This window comes from Arachis hypogaea, chromosome 20, assembly GCF_003086295.3.
Source record: "Arachis hypogaea cultivar Tifrunner chromosome 20, arahy.Tifrunner.gnm2.J5K5, whole genome shotgun sequence".
NCBI classification, from domain to species: domain Eukaryota; kingdom Viridiplantae; phylum Streptophyta; class Magnoliopsida; order Fabales; family Fabaceae; genus Arachis; species Arachis hypogaea.
The window spans coordinates 128996863-129018859 of NC_092055.1; the positions used below are offsets into that span (position 1 = coordinate 128996863).

The window sequence follows — 21997 nt, forward strand, 5'->3', positions numbered from 1 at the left end:
CCTTTCCAAGAAACTATTTTAGGGCACTTTACTAATTTAAATTAAAATCTTTAAACTTGTTTGAAGAAATTTAATTTGGAACATGGTTTTAGAGCTCGAACACACAAACCTAATGAGAATTTGGGCTTATTTGATTGTTTGCATTTTATCAACCAATATTTTGTTTCAGTGTGTGTTGTTCTCTCTAAGATTGTGATCTTTGTCTTACTTGATTCTATATTTCCATTTCTTGATGAATGAATGCATTTATATGATTGAAGTCCTTGTTTCACTAAGCTCACATACTCATATGGCCTTATCCTTTTCATCATCCTTTGCAAACTAATGTTGAGCCTATTTTACCCCATTTGTTCTTTATTTTAGCACATCACTAACACTAAGTGAAAAATAATGAATGTCCTTAATTTGAATTCTTGGTTAGCTTAGACTAGTGAGAGTGTTCATGAATTAAGTGTGGGAAAATTGGGTTTGGAGAATATCTAGTTTAGGAATTGGGTATTGTATATTTTTGTAAAAATGTGAAAAAAATAGTTGAACACATATTCTTACATTCAATACCTTAATCATATGCATGGATTTCTCATATATATGTTATCCACCACATATGAAAAACAAAAAAAGGAGAAAAAAAAGACAATAATAAAAAAAGGGACAAAATGCCCCAAAGTAAATGGTGGTAACAATGCATATGTACTCTCAAATTTGGGATGCATGAATAGATGGTAAAAGATAGTTAATGGATTGTTAGATTTTGTATTTTTATTACATGGATTGTCTTAGGTTAGGTGGAAAGTTTAGGTTAATTAAGGATTCGAATTTTATTCTACTTAACCAAATACAATCCTACCTTGACCCTAATCCCATTACAACCCTTAAAAGACCTCTTGATATGTGTATTCGTGCATTAAATTTTTATTGATTAGTAGAAGAAGAGCAAGCTTTAGAAAGCAAGATTAGTAGAGAATTGAGAGAATTGACCCTCAACACTAGAATGATTAGAGTGTATACACTTCCGGTGAGGGTTTGATGCTCGATTATTTGTTCCCTGCTTTCACGAGCTTTCTTCTTGCAAGTTTATTCGTACTTCATTTTGTGATTTGAATTAGTGAAATCCAGATCATATTTGTTCTTGAAAGATTTATTTACTCTTAACCAAGTAGGTAAAGGCATTTAGCATGTAGTTGCATTCATATAAATAAGTTGCATTGCATAAGTCCTACCATTTTTTCTTCACTCTTTTGGATCCCTTGAGCTTAGCATGAGGACATGCTAATGTTTAAGTGTGGGAAGATTTGTTGAGCCACTTTTTTATGGTTTATTTTGTACTGAATTGAGTGGATTTTGTCAATTATTCTCACACTTATTCATGTAAATTACATGTTTTTAAGTTTCCTTCCTAATTTTGTTCTATGATTAAAAACATGCTTCCTAAGTCTTAATATCGCTAATTTTTAATCCTCTTTTATTATCATTCGATACCGTGATTGGTGTGTTAAGTATTTTCAGGGTTTATTGACGTTAGGATTTTTACCAGTAAAGAGATTCATAGAAACAGTTGCGTTGTAGATATAGTCTCTAAACCGACAAAAATCCCTTCGTACAAACATTTTGGTTGTCACAAGTAACAACCCCTTTTAAAATTGTTAACCGAGTATTCAAACCTCGGGTCATCTTCTCAAGGAACTGCGAGGAGGTATGTTCTTATTATTGGCTCTAAAGGTTGTAATCGGGGTTTAGAAGATGAGAAGCAAGTAATTTGGATGACAAGTAAAGTAAATGGCAATTAAAATAAATAAATACTGTAAAGCAGACTTTTGGCAAGGTAAGAGAAATTAGAGGTCCAACTTAGTTATCTCTCTCAATTATAATGAAAGTTGAATCTAAATTCCACTTGGTCAACCCTTACCAAAGCAAAGGAGATTCAAGGGACTAATTAAATTGACCTCTGAATCCTATTTATTTCCTAAGAAAAGGTTGGGATTACTTAAGTTCAGCTCAATTAGCAAGATAACGATTATCAGTTATGTTGAGTTTAATAACTGTTGAGTTACTAAATTCTTAACCAGGACCAAAAGGGGAAAAAGTAAAATTGCTGGAATAATAAAAATGTCCTTAGATGGGAAGCAATGGTAACTTAAATCAAAGAGAACAATCATAAACTGAAAATACCTCAATTATTATTAATTCAAATAACAGTCTGCAACATGGAAGAAATTCATAAATTCACTGATCAATTCAAGTGCTGGAATAAATAAAAGTAAAAGGAAGCTAAAACAAAGAAACGTAAAACCTGGATTGAGAGTCACTCTTAAAACAAGAAGAAATCCTAAATCCTAAGAGAGAGAGAAAGAAGATCTCCCTCTCAACTAAATCTAAATCATTGAAAAATAAAATATATGCGAGCTCTCCTTTGAATGGGTGCATTCCCACACTTTATAACCTCTGGTCTATGCTGTCTGTACTTAGATCTGGGCCAAAAAAGGCTTCAGAATTTGCTGGGGGCGTATTCTGTAAATTCTGATACGTGGCCTCTGTCACGCGTCCGCGTGGGTCACGCGGTCGCGTCATTCGGAGCTTTTTCTTGCCACGCGGTCGCGTCATTCATGCGATCGCGTCATGTGCGTTCTGCTTAAGGCGGCGGTCACGTCGGTCATGCGGCCGCGTCGCTGCTGATTCGTGCTTGGCACGCGATCGCTTCGTCCATGCGGTCGCGTGGATACCAGTTTTCTTAAAGCTCCGTTTTACCTTCTCCTTCCTATTTTGTATGTTTCCTTTCCCATCCTTTAAGTCATTCTGCCTTAGAAAATCTGAAACTACTCAACACACTAATCACGGCATCGAATGGAAATAAAGGTAATTAAAATAATTAATTTTTAAAGCTTAGGAAACATGTTTTTCACAATATGACATAATAAGGAAGGGAAAGTAAAACCATGCAATTAATGTGAATAAGTAGGTGAAGGATTGTATAAATCACTCAAATTAAGCACAAAAGAACTCACGAAATATGGGTTTATCATTTATAGGGCAGGAATGGCTTAGATGATGGAAAGAAAGCATGCAAAAGTGGAAGGAACACAAGAAATTAAAGTTTTGAGGAGCTGGTGTCCACGCACACGCATGGCTGACGCGTACGCGTGACTGAGCCAATGTCCAAATGACGCGTACGCGTGGCTGACGCCTACGCGTGGCCAGTGCTGAGTTTAATCGACGCGTACGCGTGACTGACGCGTACGGGTGACAAGCGTCACGTGCCTCAATTACGAGAAAACGCTGGGGGCAATTTCTGGGCTACTTTTGACCCAGTTTTAGGTTCGAAAATGAAGACAAGAGGCTACAGAGTTGGACATTCATTCACTTTTCATTCATCCACATTTTTAGGGTTTAGATGTAGAATTCTAGAGAGAGGCTCTCTCTTCTCTCTAGGCTTTAGAGTTTCTTCTTTCAATTTCTTCTTAGATTTAGATTTAATTCTTACTTTCATTTACATTTCCTTGCAACCTATTGTTCCTGAACCTTTGTCCTTTAATTCTACTTGTTATTTCCTTCACTTTGTTGCATTTATGTTATGCACTGTTGCTACTCTTGATATTTATTAATGCAATTTATATCTTCATGTTATTATTGCTTTATTTAGTTGTTATTGTTCATTTCTTGCAATTGTTAGTCTCAGATTTTATTATTTCTTGTTAGTTTTCTATGTTTTTATTTTGTGCCTTCCAAGTGTTTGATAAAATACTTGGTTGGGTTTTAAATTAGATTTTTATGTTCTTGGCTTTGATTGATGATTTGGAGACTCTTGAATTGTCAAAATCTCTTGTTGATTGGTAATTGAAGATTGCCAGTTAGCTTGAATTTCACTAAATCTAGTCTCTCACTAGTAGTTGACTAGGACTTGTGAACTCAAGTTGATTGCACACACTTGACTTTCCTTCATTGGTTAGAGGTTAACTAAGCGAAGGCAATTTACATTTACCATCACAATTGACAACGATAATGAGAATAGGAATTCCAATTGTCAATCCTTACTAGGACTTTTCTTAGTTATTAGTTTATTTTCTTGTCATTTTACTTTCTTGTTTCTTATTACAAAACCCAAAAATAAACTTTTCCATAGCCAATAATAAAATACACTTCCTTGCAATTCCTTTGAGAGACGATCCGAGGTTTAAATACTTCGGTTAATTTTATTGGGTTTGCTTAAGTGACAAACAATTTAAACGTTGACCGAGGATAATTTGTTGGTTTAGAACTATTCTTGCAATGCGATATTTTTGTGAAATTCTTTACCGACAATTTTCTTCCGTCAAGGATCTCTGTTTCCGTTGAGTGTTCCAGGTATTTAGGTTCCTGGCTGGTCATTATTGATGTTGTTTGTTGGGTTCATCTATTTTAAATGTTGTTCTAGTGTTGTTCAGAGTTCATGAAATTTTTATTGTTAATTTGGTAATGAATAGAATTTTTGTTGAGGTTCTGTTCTTCGACTGTGCGAGTATTAGGTAGCTGAATTTTTGTGAAATTGTTAATGTGAATACTGATTATGATTTTAGTTCATGTTTGTTGGTCGTCATGATTGGGCAATTTGTTCAACTGTTTGTGAGGCGCTGTTGTGTGGCCTGTGTTTGTTAGGTTGTTGTTTTTATTCCCGGCTATTAAGTTGAATAATTAGTTGGATCCGACCTAATGGTTTTCATGTTGTTGACGTGTTCATATGATCAGTTAATGTTGCTGGGTTGCTCTTTGTTGATGTTGTGATTGTTAATATGTGAAATTGATTCGATTTACTTTTTTTTAACAACCTTGGTTTAATGGGAGAATAGTTGAAAATGTTTCAATTTCTTTCTGTCTGGGGTAGTGAGTACTTAATTTGCACACAACTAGGGGGTACTTGGTTTAGGGTATCATTTTAGGCCAATGACTAATTTTACAGTTTGTAAGCAAATGCTGTTCCTCTGGGACCACAACCTGCTAGGTAGTAGATATTCAGTCAATCCATCAATTCCCTTGCTTCCTGACTTCACCGTGTGTTATCCCTGCAGAATGAATACCTGGATTTAGCACCTAAAGATAGTAGAAGGTTTCAGCAAAGTAAAATCTCCCTAACAATTTAAAAAAAGAAAAAATAGATAAAAGTACACCCAGATTTTCACACGGAATACAGATGTACTCCTAAATTTTGTAATGAGTCATTTGTATACACCAAAATATAACTCCGTTGTCAATTCTACCCTTCCGTGGCCTGAGTAATTTTTCCGGCGGTAGTAGAGGCCAGGTAGTACGGTATTGTGTGATGTGACCAATTTGGGGTGACACAGTGGAAAATAGAATTATTACATTATTAAATTTGTTGAAATAAATATAAGAAAAGGGCATTATGGAACCACTGTTCATCCTCTTTCTTCTCCAATTTCTTCGCACCCTAAGAACCCTTACACAGGTGAAAAAAAAAATTCTTCCTTCATTCTCTTCATTTTCCTCTGTACATCTTCTTCCTGTCTGTCATAATAGGGGTTTGTAAACTCTAATGTATCAAAATGTCACACTCTCAACGAAGGAAGAATATACCTTATGCTTGTGCCAGTGGTTGTGGTGGCTCGTCTTCTGCACCAAAAAATAGGAAGAAGAAGAAGCTCGACTACAACAATGGCAGGTGTTTGCATAGACTTGACGCAGTGGTACTTGAGCTTGCTACAGAGTGAAACCCTGGAAGATTGTTTCTTCGTTGTTCGTTGATGTGAATTCTGATTTTGTTTTGGATGACAAATGCTTTGAATCTTATGTGAAATGGTTGAAATTATCGTCGGATTCATGATGTAGAATATTGAATTGAAGTGTGATGATTTCATTTAGACTGATGAAGTTATTTAGGCTGGAAGAGATTGTGGGATTCAGGAGCAGAGTGAAAAAAGTAAATGGAGGTCTGTAGAAGAAAGCAACTGGAAGGTAGAAGAAGAAACGAAGAAGATGTTACAGACAATTGATGGGATTAATCAAGAGTTGAAGAGCATTAGAAAATGGATGCAATATGTATGCTTAGGGATAAGTATATGTATTCTATGGTGTTTTATTAACACATCTCATCAGTAATTGTAATTTCCTCTAAGTAGAAGGCTGTGTTGTCACTTTTATTTCCATCAATATGTGAATACAAATGGTTGTTTCAAGGTTATTAATACAAATGGTTGTTCCAATTTTATTTCTAGTACAATTCCTGTGCAACAAAACAACTGAAGAGCTAATTCATTATGAACAATAAGTAAGCATAACTATCATAATCTGTCATTAAAAACAAACTGAAACACAAGTCATGAAGCCAGAGGCTTAAATAGCAAACTACAATTCAAACTTGCAAAATAGTAAACATGTCTATGCCTATAGACATCAAAACAAAGGTCTATATCAAAACATTAATTGGCTAAATCCAAACCACTAAAGTGCATGTCTAAATTACAATACCATAACCATAAGTAAGCCCTAAATAATAACAACAATTTTCTAAACTCTAATCACAAAGCTGAAGGTCAAAATGAGAACACCAAGTAATTTTTCTTTGGTTTCTAATCTTTTCTTCTAGCATCTCAGTAACCCACACCCTATTTGAAGACTTGTTATTATGTCTTCTAGCACAGACGTCCTGATCCACAAACATCTTCACTTGATAACTCCTCGGTTCGTTTGACCTAGAACAGTAAATGTTTCAGGGACAATTCTCATCCCAACAAATCGCCTTACATTTGGTAGGCTCCACCCTGCTGAACTTGATGCTTCTTCCCATTTGAATATTGTACTTCCTCACGGATCTCTTAAACTCATCCATGGTAGCAAACTCCATCCCAAGCTCCAGATGAACTTGGCCAAATGGTGTTGTTGGATTTTTCTGAGGTCACACCCCTTGTTCACTATCATAATCATCCTCACAATCGGATGATATTGGACTGTGTAAATCTTCATCTTCATACTGATAGTAGTCAGGGTCGGAGTCACTATCGTCATCTGAATCAGACAGGCTCCAAACAAGGAACAAAGATCTTTGGTGCCTCATTCTTTTCTCCTTGCACAAACCTTTGACTAGTCGGTGTTGGCCTCTTATACAATATTTTTCTGTTCTTCTGACTGTTTTTAGATTGTTGGGTGGGCACTTCATTCTGACTTTCTTGCTGGGAACCATTAGGAGGTGGGACTTCTGCTTCACGTTGCTACTGGGTCATGTTTCAGTTGGCGTTTGGGATTTCGGGTTGTGGCATTGGTTGGGTTGTAGGAGCAGGATTGGGAGATGCTAGCTTCTGAGTTTGATTGCAACTTTGGCTGGTTTTATTTTCCTTATTTGCATTCTTAACATCTAACTTCTTTTTAGGGGTAGGTTTTTTGTGGATTGCCATCTTACTTCTTCTTCTTGGGATTTCTTGTGGTGTAGGTTGTTCAACAGTATCAAGAGTTGAGTTTGGCTCATCATCTACAACATCTACCACTTCAACTTTCTTAGGTAAATCAACAACATGATCCCAATAATCATGGCATATTCTCCCATTTTCAATACCAAATTCATACATTCGGACTACACCACTGTCAAGCCTAATTAAATGCAAACCATTGGATATCTCATTCTCGGTCCAGTAAAAATCTTTGAATGGACATACCCCAAATCCTTAAATAACTCCACCATGAAAAATGTATTCAAAGTTTTCACATTCACCCTAGGAATCACAGCAACCTCACCTCCAACATATTTCAGAACTCCATTCAAGTTTCTCTTAAATCTTCCCTTGTGATGATACACAAAAGTTATATGATTTGCCATCTGTTTATCGAAAAACTCTCAATCTAACAATAGAATAACCAAATTGATGCAAGTAGTTTGGGCACAAATTGATGTATTTTCATACCATAACACAAATACATGTGAAGGAAGGAAGCATTATCTTTGATTGCGTTTGATTCTGAACTCTCATCCTTCGCACAAGCCTGCGTGTGGACTTCCACGCTTCTTGCCCTACCACTTTTGCCTTCAAAATGTAACGAAAGCGACGAACTGCAACGAACGTAACTGTGAAGTGCTCAAAAATTCACTATGTTTACTCTCTATTAGGACATATTTTCATTCAATAATGACATATGAAAACAAAGATAATGAAGAGAGTTGTAAGATTTTTTCATTTTTTTTTGTAAAAATTCAATAAATTTAATAATGTAATAATTCTATTTTTTATTGTGTCACTCTAAATTGACCACATCACACAATATCGTGTCACTTAGTCTCCACCACCATCAAAAAAATTATTCGGACCACGAAAGAATAAAATTGATAATAAAATTTTATTTTAATGTGTATAAATGACTCATTAAAAAATTTAAAAATATATTTTATATTCCGTATAAAAATTTAGATATACTTTTATCTATTTTTCTTAAAAAAAAATAGTATATTAACATGTAAAGGAACATTATTGTGTATGAGTGCGAGCGTGCTGTGCATTTCTTTAAAGGACGGTGGGCCCAGGTGGGTGTCCTTATTAGGAATAGACCCTTCATCTACTGCCCTAAGGACTAGGGTACCCTAGCACTTAGCAACGAGTAATGAGTAATGACGCACACGAGATGGTGATATCGGCCCTCCAATAACACAAACAAAAAGCAACTTAAGCAAGTGGGAATTGGGAAATTAAAGCTTGTGCTTTTCAAATTCCATAAATTATTATTATTATTATTATTATTATTATTATTATACTCACGACTGTGATACGTAGGTATAGGGCTATCCTAAACCCTACTAAAACGCTTATGTCCATTTGTGCATGCAATGTCTCTTGGTCAACCATGTGAGTGAGTTGGTCCAAGTGAGTATTAAGGGTACCTCAATTTGGAAACGGCATTTGAATCATCTAACCCTACTACTACATGGGTAATGATACTAGGAGATATTTATAACTAAATTAGTTATTTAGTCAATAAGATTTATAGGTAGTAGTAGCTAGAGAGTAGTGTACTTGAATTTAATTTTTGTTTTTAATTAAGTGTTGAGAGTTTCTGTTCTAAATACAGAAAATTAAAAAAAAATTAAAATTCAAAATCAATTATCTTTCGCATTGAATGGTTTATAAATAAACAAAAAAAATAATTATCCTATTTAATAGTAAATTTTTGAAACCCTTAAAGATGTATATAATATTAATTTAGTCTATTAAAAATCACGAAGAAATGTCACTTTTATATTTTGAAAGATTTTTAAATCATATTCTCTTCTTTTTATTTATAAAATTTATACTTTTCTAAGTTTCTCCTCTTCTATAAAATTAAAATAACCTATTCTTTATTTAGTCCTCTTGAGAAAATACATTCAATATAATTATATATATTAGTAATAATGACTTAGTTAATTCAAATAATAATAACTTCAAATATTTTAATTTGTTACAAAATATTTAATTTAAAACTTTTTATATATTTTATGATTAATGATAAAATATTAAAAATAAATACAGTAATTACATTAATAATAAAAATATATTTAACTTGTTATAAAAATATATTTAAATTTTTTATTTATTTCATTATTAATGATCACATATTAAAAATAAATAAATTTGATTACATTAATTATAAATATATTTATATATTGTTATTCTTATTTGAATTAATCAACTAATTATCATTAATTTATATATAATTATAATTATAATGATTATTCAAGAATATTTTGGTTAAAAAGGCTAAAGAACATATTATTTTAGTCTTGCAACAAAGAAGAGTTAATATTTTATAAATAAAAAGAAGAAAGTATTATGTAAACATTTAAAAAAAAGTGTTATTTTTAAAAAAAAAATATGAGTTCATATAGATGTCTTATGTATTTTTTAATGATCAAAATGATACTAAAGGTACTTTTCAAGAAATAAATTGATGTGACAAATCCTCTAAGAAGTGAATTCATGACATCTGTATTATTTATTAATTAAATTGATACAAATTAAAAGATTGATCAAATTCTAAACTGATTTGATGTCATATGTATCTTAATTAAGAGATCAAATTACTATTTTAGTTTCAATTACTTCTTAAGGTATTAAACGTAGTTAAATAGGCTCATTTTTTTATATTATAAATCTTTGTGTGATATTCAATGATATTTTAGTGGTATTGTGTTTTATCTTACTATGAATTTGTTTTGATATCTTGAAAGGAACAAAAGGCTGAGTTTTTTAAATATTGTGAAAAGGTGTATTTCTTTTTAATATTTTTCATTAGATGAGTTTAATATTGTTATGGAAGAAAAAGAATTTTTTGTCAGAAGATACAAAACAGTAGAGACGTTTTGTACATGATTTAAATTTTTTAATAAATAAAACCAAAACGGCACTACCGTTTTGTTAGAAATAAATAATTAAAAATATAAGCAGTTGCCGTTTTGTCTAGGAGGCAAACTTTTTTTAATTTAAAAATAGAAAACGGCAATGTCGTTTTATGTTGAAACAAATTTTATTGTTGAGAATGGTCAGTGGTGACATTTAGTACAAGTATGAATAAAAAAATTTAAAATTAGCTATATAATGTATGCTAGTGTTATGCAAGAAACACCTTGAGTAGAGTAGAAAGTGAACAACATAAAGTTATTTGTCTTCAAATTTCTAGAGAGGTTAGAACTCTTTCTTCTTTAACAGTTGAATTTGTTCTTACTTTTTTAGCTACTGAAGTTGTTCTTCATTCTTTAGTAGTTGAAGTTGTTCTACATCCGTTGAGTGAAATAAGTTGTGGGTAAATGTAACAAGTGTATAAAATGGGGAGTTATGTTAGTTTAAGAATATATTTCAATGGTCAGATTTTGTATGATACACATGAGGGTATGAGTTTTTTGTGTGAGAATCCATGTGTTATTATTGTTCCTCTTTCAATAACATATGAAGGACTTAAGAGTGTACTCTGTCAGAGTGTAGGTCAGCAAGTCCTTAAGAGAGTGACCAATATTTTATTTAGGCAGCCTATGTTAGTATTTGGTGGTTTCGTTCAATTTCAAGTAATGCACTTGGCTGATGAAGCTAGTATATAAGGAATGTTTTCGACCTACCATCAAACTAGAGCACGAGCCTCACTTATTGAGTTATATGTTGAGTTCGATGAAATTGAAGATATTGATTTTCTGGAACCCAATATAGACTGGATGGGTTATAATACCGAAAGTGATGAAGAGTTTGAAGGTAATTATGAAGTTGTTGGTCTAACTGAAGATGTAAAAGAAGATGATATATCAGTTGAGGGAGATGTAGCAGATATTGCTAATGCACTAGTGAATCAACATTCATCGGGAGAGTCATCGTTTATGCATACTTTGAATCTTAATGCCATGCATGTTCCAGAATTTTCTGAATATGTAAATAGAGGTAATTTTTTTTATTATTATTATTGTTATTGTTAGGAATATTTGAATTATTATTAATATTGTTACGTTGTTATTATAGTTATTATTATTACTAATTATTATTAGTCTTTTTATGAAACGGAGGTTATTATTATTATTATTATTATTATTATTATTATTATTATTATTATTATTATTATGCGTTACAAGAATTATTTGAATTATTATTAGTATTGGTACGTTATTGATATTATAATTAACACTAATTATTATAAATATTATTATTAGTATTATTATCTAACGGAGGTTATAGAAATTATTATTATTATTATTATTATTATTATTATTATTATTATTATTATTATTATTATTTTGTTTTATCATTTGTGCAGTTTCTACTATTGTCGTAGATGGTGAATTCGTCGTTGGAATGGAGTTTAATTCCAGAGAAACTGTGATTGCAGCAGTTAAAGAGTATACCATTTAGAGGGGTGTCGATTATAGGGTGTATGAATCTGAACCGACAACATTTTATGCTAAATGCGCACATTACGGAATAAGTTGTGATTAGCTTATCAGAGTTAGTCTTATAAAAAGACAGTATTGTTGGGTGATAAGGAGGTATAACGGTAGTCACACGTGCATCAGATCTACCATCTCTCAAGATCATGCCAAACTGGACTCTGGTCCAATTGCAGAAGCGATAAAATCATTGGTTGAAGTCGACCCATTTCTGAAGGTGAAATCTGTAATTGCTGAAGTGCAGTCGAAGTTCAACTATACAATAAGTTATCGCAAAGCATGGTTGGCCAAGCAAAAAGTAGTTGAGAAAATATTTGGTGGGTGGGAAGCTTCTTATGAAGCTTTGCCGACATGGTTTGAAGCAATGGTTGCAAAAGAACCATCAGCAGCTATTGAGTACAAAACTGCATATGCTTACCGAGGGGATGAGTTGGTTGAGGATCTCAGGATTTTGATGCGAGTATTTTGGGCTTTCTATCCTTGTATTAAAGCATTCAGAAGCTGCAAGCCGTTGGTACAGGTAGACGGCATACACTTGTATGAAAAATATAAAAGGGGCTCTCTTGGTTGCAGTATCACAAGATGGAAATGGGAATATTGTGCCTCTTGCATTTGGCATAGTCGAGGGTGAGACCGCCGATGCTTGGCACTTTTTTCTTAGCCATCTACGAACGCATGTAGTTAATCGAGATGGTGTTGGTCTTATCTCTGATCAACACAAGTCCATTATCTCAGCTGTAGGTCATAGTGATTGAGCATGGTAATATTCGAGGGCTATTCACATGTTTTGCATCAGGCACATAGCTTCTAACTTCTTGAGAAGGTTCAAAGCGCCAGAAATGCAGAAGCTAATTGTCAACATAGGTAAATAAATTATTTACATTTTATGCAGTTTGTGGCCGACGGTGAAAAGTTAACAACAAACTGATGGTATTATCTGGATTCCGTTGTTCTCTTATGGCAGGCTATTCTAGAACAGTCCGTAAATTCAACATGCGTTACGAGAGATATTGTGAGCGGGGTGTGGCTTACAAGCAGTGGCTCGACAATATTCCTCGGTCACAATATGCCTTGGCATATGATGAGGGACATCGCTGGGGACACATGCCCACTAACCTAGTAGAGTGCATTAACGGAGTTTTGAAAGGAGCACGTAATCTTCCTGTGACAGCCCTTGTCAAGGAAACTTTTATAGACTTAATGCCTTGTTCACAAGGAAGAGGGTCGAGGCCGAGGCTCGTATAAGTGCAGGTCATCTATTCTCCGAGTATGCAACTGAGAAAATCCAGTCTAATCAAACGGCATCAGGAAATATCCAAGTTAATTTATTTGATAGGCAGAACGAAATTTTTGAAGTACAGGAGATGCCCAGCGGTTTAGAGTTTGCAATAAATCTGCGTCTAAGACATTGCGATTGTGGTGAATTTCAGGTCGATCGAATTCTTTGTCGCCATGTATTTGCCTGTTGTGCAAACCAGCGCCTAGATTGGAAGCAGTATGTGCATGAGGTATATACAATGACAGAGATTCGAAAGGTGTACAGAACCCAATTCAGGCCACTAGAAAATCCAACAACATGGCCTGTGTATCAAGGACCACGACTAGTACCAAATCCTTACCTCAGGCAAGTGGCCAAAGGTCGTACTAAAAAAACATGCTTCTTGAATGAAATGGATGTGCGTGATTTACGTGGTCCTAGACGTTGTAGACTTTGTGGTGGTGAGGGTCACAGCCGAAGTAGATGCCCGCATCGTGGAGGAGCTAGTGCTAGTGGTTTGGCTCCGAATGAGTAGTTGTCAACTTGGCTAATTTTTTATTGTCCCCATTTATATTATTTACTCTTGTATTCAGTTGTATCCATTTAAGTCAGTTGCTCTTATTTTTAGTTGTATCAATGTAATTGATTTAATCTCTTTTTTAGTGTTGTCCATTTAACTTGTTTAGGTGATATTCAGTTGAAGTTTGGTTCTTTCAAGTCACATTTCACACAATTTAATAGTTAAACTCTTACATTTTAAAAAAAATTCGGACATAACCTCTTCTAAAAATGGACTTAACCACCCTTTAGGGTTCTTTCAATCTCAACAATTCATCAACCATGTTCACAACAATCTAAACCCTAGTGTGCACTATCATTAAACAATGGTCTCTCTATATATGTATAATAAATATTAGTACAATGGTTCATTTTAGAGAAAGTTTTCTTCATGCTTCGTGCCATTTTGGAACATCATTTCTTCACCCTCTTTTTCATGGTTGACGGAGACCATCTAGAGGCACTTTTACGAGCTGGGTCAATCCTAAGGTCATATCCCTTATCCTGGGCACCTGAATGATAACAAAAAATTAGCCCTGGTCAATACTCATGTATCAATAATATGAATACCAACCTTAATCAAGAAACAATAGGGTGAATAGCAAACCTAAATCAACAGCCAAAAATAATTTAACACAATACTATTACTATATCACTAAATAATGTCTCATAAACATAAATATCAATTCCATTCAATGCATAACAATCAAATTACCTGTACCAGCTTGGTCAACCATTTCATCACTTGTACCGCCCTCATCAACCGCATCAGGAACTAAACCGAGCTGATCGACTTCATGCTCCCCTGCACAAGTCTCCTCAACCGCATTGTCAGTCTCCTCCTCATCCTCTTCGGTCATAAAAATCAGTGTCGGATTCTGCCGACATCCAATACCCCTATGGACACTCCTACCAGAATCAACAGAGCTCCTCGGCATAGAGTACTCAGAAAAGGACCGCGGTGGACAGCTCGCATCCAAAGATAATCGACCAGGACCCTTTTGAGGCACCGGCACCTTTACAGGGTCCTGGGTAGAGAATAAATTATTTACCCATTGAGATGACTCAGGACCCTGAACCCAATCAATAATATGCCTATACTGTTCCTCATCAGGTGTCGATGTCCCTAGTATTTGTGTCAACGAATAGTGCGGTGCCTGGGTCAGTATGTATTCCTCGTGCATCGTAGAGGGCTGTGTGTATGGCTGTATGGTAGGCTGAGTGAAAGGTTGTGCATATTCCTGTGAGTATGGTGGATATGATATAACAGGCTGAGTGAAAGGCTGTGAATATGGTTGTGCGCATGGTGGGTATGCATATGCTTGTGGATGTGGTAGGTACGGATACGGTGGGTATATATATGGCTATGAATATGGTTGTTGATCTTGCCGTGGTAGGTGTTGTTGCTAAGCTGGTTGCTCTTGTTGATGTGATTACTCTTGTTGTGGTTGTTGTTCTTCATTGGCATGCTCGGAGAGACGCAGGTGATGACCAAAATTACGAACATACCAGTCCATGTACTGCTCAAAAGGTTGATAATGGTCGCCATGTGCACTGGTCAATACAGATGCAAGACTGTTTAACCATTGTGAGATCCATTTTTCGTGTTCTACGCCCCAGTTTTTGTTTTTGGGTCCCGTCAGCACTATGTTGTGGGACGCGCCGAGTTTCATTGGTTCAACTGGCGGGTCTTTATGAAAGCCAAATTGTCTTCTGACCCTATCAGTGGGATGCCACTCCACAGTCTCAAAGCATATTAAAGGCACAGTCGCACTCTAGAGCTCTGCACCATCGTTGATCTCAAATGGAATAAGATGCGGCGCAATCCGGTTTGGACTGTATGCATCCCACACAAACTGTAAAAACACATTAAATCTCAAAGTTATAAATGAGCAATCATGAATTTAATATAGCATAACATCAAATCTAAATGACAAAACATATACCCCGTCCGGAGAAAGATCGTCCAACCTTCTCCTGATGTCAGCAGTTGTCCACTTTTTATACTGCTCGATAGCTGATTGATAATCATGCCACCTGGCATATTGCAACAACTCATATTTTTATAAAAATTTGGACATAACCTCCCCTAAAATTGGACTTAACCACCTTTAAGGGTTCCCTCAATTCATAAATCATTTCAACCATCAACCACTCACCATATCAAATTAAATCATAAGTCATTCGTAATATCAGTTACTACAGTAAAAATCACTAAATCCACATCTTAGCTAAATTTTACCTGTGAACAAGTGGAAAGCTAGTATCCATCGGCAGTGATCCTATTGACGACATTCGTAACCATGCCCATACAAGGAGCAATGGCATAGGACCATCAATGTCCTTGCAATCATACCTAGATGCCTGACCTAAGGATCGATACATGTGTGCAAGGCAAGCTGAACCCCAACTAAACTTGTGAATCTGAGAAAAGTCACGAAGCAACGGCAAATACTTCCAGTGCACACTGATTCTAGACTTGTCACTAAATAAGGTTGTTCCAAATAGACACATTATGTGACATTTTACATAAATTTCCCTACTTACTGCGTCAGCCAAATGTTGGCACCGCTTTAGAGTGCGGAACCATGCTAGCTTGACTCCGCTTCCTCTATGGTCGTTCGGACCAGGAGCAATACCAAATTGGGTCATGCACTCATTCTCTAACCCACTTGTGCTGTGGTCAGTTGATCCAGTAACTGGCAAGCCGTGAGTTCGGAGTCCAAAAATCATGGCGACGTTCTCCAACGTAATCGTGTGGAAGATGAAATGTGTGCGTCTCAGGCCGTGTGGAAGATGAAATGTGTGCGTCTCAAGCCGCCACCTTTCAACTAGTGCGTCTATAGTTGGACCGTGAGACATGATCCTTCCAATCTGAGATATATGATAGAATCCGCTCTCTCTGAGTTGTTCTTCCACCCTAGCATCATATGAGTCTATTTGATGTAAGTGTCTAGTGTGCAAATTTTTTGAACCCTGATAACAAAAATAATAACTAACCGTCAATAACCAGAACTAGTCAATATTACTAAACTAATACTCGATTTAGTAACAAATATAATTAATAATTACTAAAAATCCAAATAATTTATAATTACTAATTGAATTATTAATTATTAAGCATAACAGTAAACACAAAAATTACTTACATATATAGGATGTTAAAGATATTTTGATATATGCTCGTCAGCACGTGTGATGTCACATTTTCCCATTTTTGTCTTTAACGCTACACTAAAATAATATAGAAAGAAATTACTTATATTTTTCTTTTTACTTTTTTACTGAAAACAATAATAATAATAATAATAACTCTTAATCTATTTACTAAAAAACATATCCTAAGAATTACTAATTATCCAATCTAAATATATTTCCATTATTTTTCAATATATATTGCAAAAATGTCTAAAATTACTAAACATACTAAAATTTAATAACAATGATTTTGTTTTCCAATAATTAATTAAAATAAAAAAACGTAATAATATATATATATATATAATTAATAATAATTCAATTTTATTATTAAAAACTTCACGCACTACACATATAAATTAACTAAAAATTTAAACTAATAAAAACTGAAACACCTAATATTTTATATAAAAAAATTTAAAAAATAACCCATGCTCATTAGATAATAATTAAGGCTATATATTTTAGTTAAATTTTAACCTAAAAACCTAAATCACTAAAAAATTATATCCGAATTAAATAAAAAATTCTATTTTAAAATTAATTATTTTAAATAAAACTAAAATTATTAATTTTTTTTAAATAAATTATTTAAAATATAACTAAAATTACTAAAAACGTCTGTTTCTCAAAAAAATAAAAATTAAAACAAAACTAAACAAAAATTCTAAAGCGACCTTTTTCTCACATAAATCATATAAAATCAAACTAAAATTAATAAAAATTCTGTTTTTTTTAAAAAATTAATTAAACAAAATTAAAATTAAAAAAATATATACTAACATTCAACGAATAATATACACTAACGATATGCTAACAATTAATACTATTATTATAACTATAACAAAAAAATATATTTTTTTACTACTCCTAATCAAGAACTAATAATTAATTTATTCATCTACATAATCAAAAAATTATTTTAAAAATATTATATACTGTTTTTCTTAAATTTTTAGTTCAAAACAATAAGATTAACCCTAACTAACTACTAATAATACGTTTAAAATATTAATCTTTTTCTATCTTTGACTGTTGCCATTTTCTTGTTGCGGGAATGTGGGGTTGCCGTTTTTTTTGTTGTGGGAATGTGGGGTAAGTAAATGGTAACTTCCAGCTTCTTTAAACAAAATGAATAATGGAGACTATGGACTGAAGAAGAAAGAATGAAGGAAGAAGAGAGTTGGCATTTTCATCAACGTGTGGAAAGAGAAAGGAACCTGCCTCGTGTTGATCATGCACAACAAAATGTCGAACGTCAGTGACGTTTTCTACATAACGGCGTTGACGTCTTCCTTGCGGCATTTGACGACTCCCATAGCGACGTTAAACTCTCCTGTTTGGTCATTTTGGTGGGTAACACCACCTTTGGCCCAATATTAAAAAAAAAAGTTCGAAACAAAACGTCATCAACATTTTATAGGTGAGTAATAATTTTTTAATAAAAAAAACAAAACGGCGTTGACGGATTGTATTAAAATTATTTTTTAAATTTTACCATATACAAAATGTCAGCGACGTATTATATGTTTATTATTTTTTTAATTGATACAAAAAAAACATTAGTGACATTTTACTTGAAGGCATAATTTTAAAATATTTTTCAGTTAAAACATCGTTGACGTATTGCAGAAAAAATAAAAACATGAATGACACTTAGGGCTAGCAATTCATATCCTACCCGCGGGTACCCAATCCGGTCCAATCCGTTCGGGTAGGATAGGCTACCCGACTCGCTGTGGGTAGGGTAGGGTATAGTCCGGGTATGCCTGCGGGTAGGGTAGGGTACGGGTTTAGGGTGTACCCTACCCTACCCTACCCGCACCTCATATATAACACATATTTTATAAAAATTAGGTATAAAGTGAAGTAAGTGAGAGTTGAATCCACAACCTCCCTTATGTAATGACTTACAAGAAGTGAACAACCACTAAAACTAGTTAATTAATTTAGTAATTTAGAGTATTAGTTTTTTATTTTTTATGTTATTAATATGTATAAATTTTGAAATGATTGAATTTTATATTTATTTTAAAAAAATTTGATATTTCTGCGAGTAGGGTAGGGTAGGGTAGGGTTTAGAATTTTAGGGTGCGGGTAGGGTTAGGGTTGAGAGATTCTCAACCCGCGGGTAGGGTAGGGTCCAAACCCTACCCTACCCTACCCATTGCCAGCCCTAATGACACTTTGTGAAAATGTAAGTGACTTTTGTATTAGGAGAAATAAAAAATATAAAATTAACTATAAAAAAAATTACTGGATTGTGCTAAAACGTGAAAATGGAGTATAAGAGCTTTGTTCTATATAAAAATAGAGTAATGAGAGCTTTGTTCTACAGAATGTTCTCAATTTGAGAGAGTGAAAAAAGTTTGTGTGTGAATGTGATGAGTGTATAAAATGGAGGGTTATATCAGTTTAACAATACACTACAATGGTTAGATTTTATCTCATACACATGAAGGCGTGAGCTTTTTATGTGAGAATTCATGTGTTATTATTGTTCCTCTTTTAATAATACATGGAAGACTTAAGAGTATACTTTTTCAAAGTGTAGATCATTAAGTGCACAAGAGAGTTATAAATATTTTGTATAGGCAGCCTGTGCTAGTATTTGGTGGTTTCGACCAATTTCAAATAAATGCATGTGACTGATGAAGCTAGCATGTAAAGAATATTTTTTACCTATTATCAAACTAGAGCACATGCTTCATTTATCGAGTTGTATGTTGAGTTCGTGGAAATTGATGATGCTGATTTTTCCAGAATTCAACATAGACTAATTAAGTGGGTTATAATACCGAAAGCAATGAAGAATTTGAAAGTAATTATGATGTTGTTGCACTACTACATACTTGACTTTTACTAACATTTAAAAAATGTTACCAAATCATATTAAAATCAAGGTTGTCAAATTTGCGAGTCTAGGTAAACTCGTGGAGCTGACCTAGACTCGACTCATAGACTCGTACGAGTTTACCTGTTATACATTTTTATAAAAAAATATATATCATGTATAATATATATATTTACTCAAATATAGACATTCAAACTTAATAATTTCAACATCAAAATACATAATAAATTAACATAATACATTAATACTACAATTACAAGTTACAACAACTCAACAAGTACTCTGGATCACACATTTAAATCCTTCACAATTCACAAGTATGTATCTAGTTCAACATAAAATACACAATCAAAGCTTCATAAGACACAACCAAAACACAAAAGAAAACAACAAGGCAACAATTAAATGTTCTAATAAACTCTAAAACTCAAATCCTCCAATATCTTCATCTTCCATGGCATCAACATCATCATCTTCACCATCTTCATCAGAAACATCATTTCTTTCAGGCTCAGGTTCAACACGGTCAACAAAATCATCATCATCATTCACATGTTCATCTTCTTCCTCTATCAAATTTTGTTGTGGATCCCCAATAAACTCATTCTCACCTCCCTCACCCATGTTGAATTCATTACTATTCATACCTGGAATAGCAAATTCATTACTAAAAATCAACAACCCAAATAACAAATTCAGATTCAGATTATCCACTAACTAAATTCATAACTAACACTAGTTTCAGCTACACTTACAACAATAATGTTCAAAGGATGAAAAATTTTCAGCATCAGAAGACTTAATCAGCACTCCAATACTCACCTTATCACACAACATATACATTTTCATTTAAACAAGCACTGATTAAGAGAATAAGGAGGAGAGCACATTGCAAATTACAATTGAAAACTTAGCCAAATTCTGAGACAACCAGTAAACCACAGAAAAAAAACATGAAGCACAGAAGCAGACACATTAACCAGTCAGATATTCAGATACATTAACAAAAAAAAAAACCACTTAACCAGACAACCAGTAAACCACAGAAGCAGGCAAGCAGCATCAATTTACTAACTTATTGAAGCAGCAGCAGTTCAATTTTTTTTCAACATATCAAACGCAGATCAGGGCCTTAATAAAATTGCAAAATTGAATAATTGATACCAAAATTGTTAGCATTTGAATTAGTTTAACAAAATTACCTTGGAGATCGGCAGAATTGAAGCAGATCGGCAGTGAAGAACAACTGAACAAGGGCGACGAACAGGGGAGGGGAGGCAAACACAATCAAGCAGAACACGGAGGAGTGCGACGGCCGACGAGGGCAGAACAGGGGCGGTGAACCTTCACTGCGTGGTGGTGGGCTTTGCAAGACTGCGACTCTGCGTGGTGGTCCTTCACTATGTGGTGGTGACCTAGTGGGCTCTGCGACTCTGCGTGGGGTGAGCGGTGAGGGATGAGGGATGAGGCAAGGCGAGGCGACAAGGCGAGGGATGAGGGATCCGTCTGGCGTCCGGCCTCTACGTGGCGGCACAGACAACGGCGTCGGTAGATGCCACTCAGCGACGTTGGAGAAGAAGAGAGTGAGCAGTGAGGCCGTGAGGGCTTGGTGGAGTCACTGGAGTGTGAGGGTTTCGAATTAGGGTTACACTTATTGGGTTTGAGTTAGCTGTAGCCTGTAGGTTTTTTTTTTTGCCCAAAACGACGACGTTTTTGCGAAAATAGGCAACGAATTCAAACTCGCTGACTCACCAGCAAACTCGCGAGTTTGAACGATTTTATCTGAGTCTAGCCGAGTCAACCCGAGTCTACCTAGAAACGAATTTGTGTCCGAGTCAACTCGATTCCACTACCTAAACTCGTACGAGTTTACAAGTTAACTCGCGAGTTTGATAACCATGATTAAAATGTTACCTATATATATTAGTAACATTTTAACAAATGTTAAATATACCCTATGTTACTAAAGAGTTTACTAACTTTTTTCTAAAGATTTAACAACATTTAGTAAAAATGTTACAATAGATCTTCTATAGTAATATTATGAGAAATATTATAATAGACTTTTCTTGGTAACACTTAAAGAAATGTTACAATAGATATATTTTGTAACACTTAAAAAAATATTATCATAGATATTTTTTGTAACACTTAAAAAATGTTACAATAGATATTTTATGTAACACTTAAAAAATGTTACTATAGATATTTTTTGTAACATTTAAAAAATGTTACAAAAGATCTTTAGTAACATTTT

At 34.1% G+C, this 21997-nt stretch overlaps 3 protein-coding genes across 5 annotated transcripts in view; 1 reads left to right on the plus strand and 2 right to left on the minus strand.

Moving 5' to 3' along the window:
* Positions 1–21997, minus strand: part of LOC112785279 (agamous-like MADS-box protein AP1) — a 247152-nt gene that overhangs the window by 100990 nt on the left and 124165 nt on the right. The window lies entirely within an intron of this gene.
* LOC140183229 (uncharacterized) lies at positions 11045–13665 on the plus strand. Its single transcript, XM_072231254.1, has 7 exons — positions 11045–11372; positions 11743–11824; positions 11972–12354; positions 12446–12593; positions 12669–12736; positions 12837–12930; positions 13044–13665. The coding sequence occupies exons 1-7, from the start codon at positions 11045–11047 to the stop codon at positions 13663–13665; spliced, it is 1725 nt and encodes a 574-aa protein (XP_072087355.1).
* Positions 15464–16550, minus strand: LOC112786353 (protein MAIN-LIKE 1-like). Its single transcript, XM_025829741.1, has 3 exons — positions 15931–16550; positions 15635–15725; positions 15464–15544 (listed from the first exon to the last, which is right to left on the minus strand). The coding sequence occupies exons 1-3, from the start codon at positions 16548–16550 to the stop codon at positions 15464–15466; spliced, it is 792 nt and encodes a 263-aa protein (XP_025685526.1).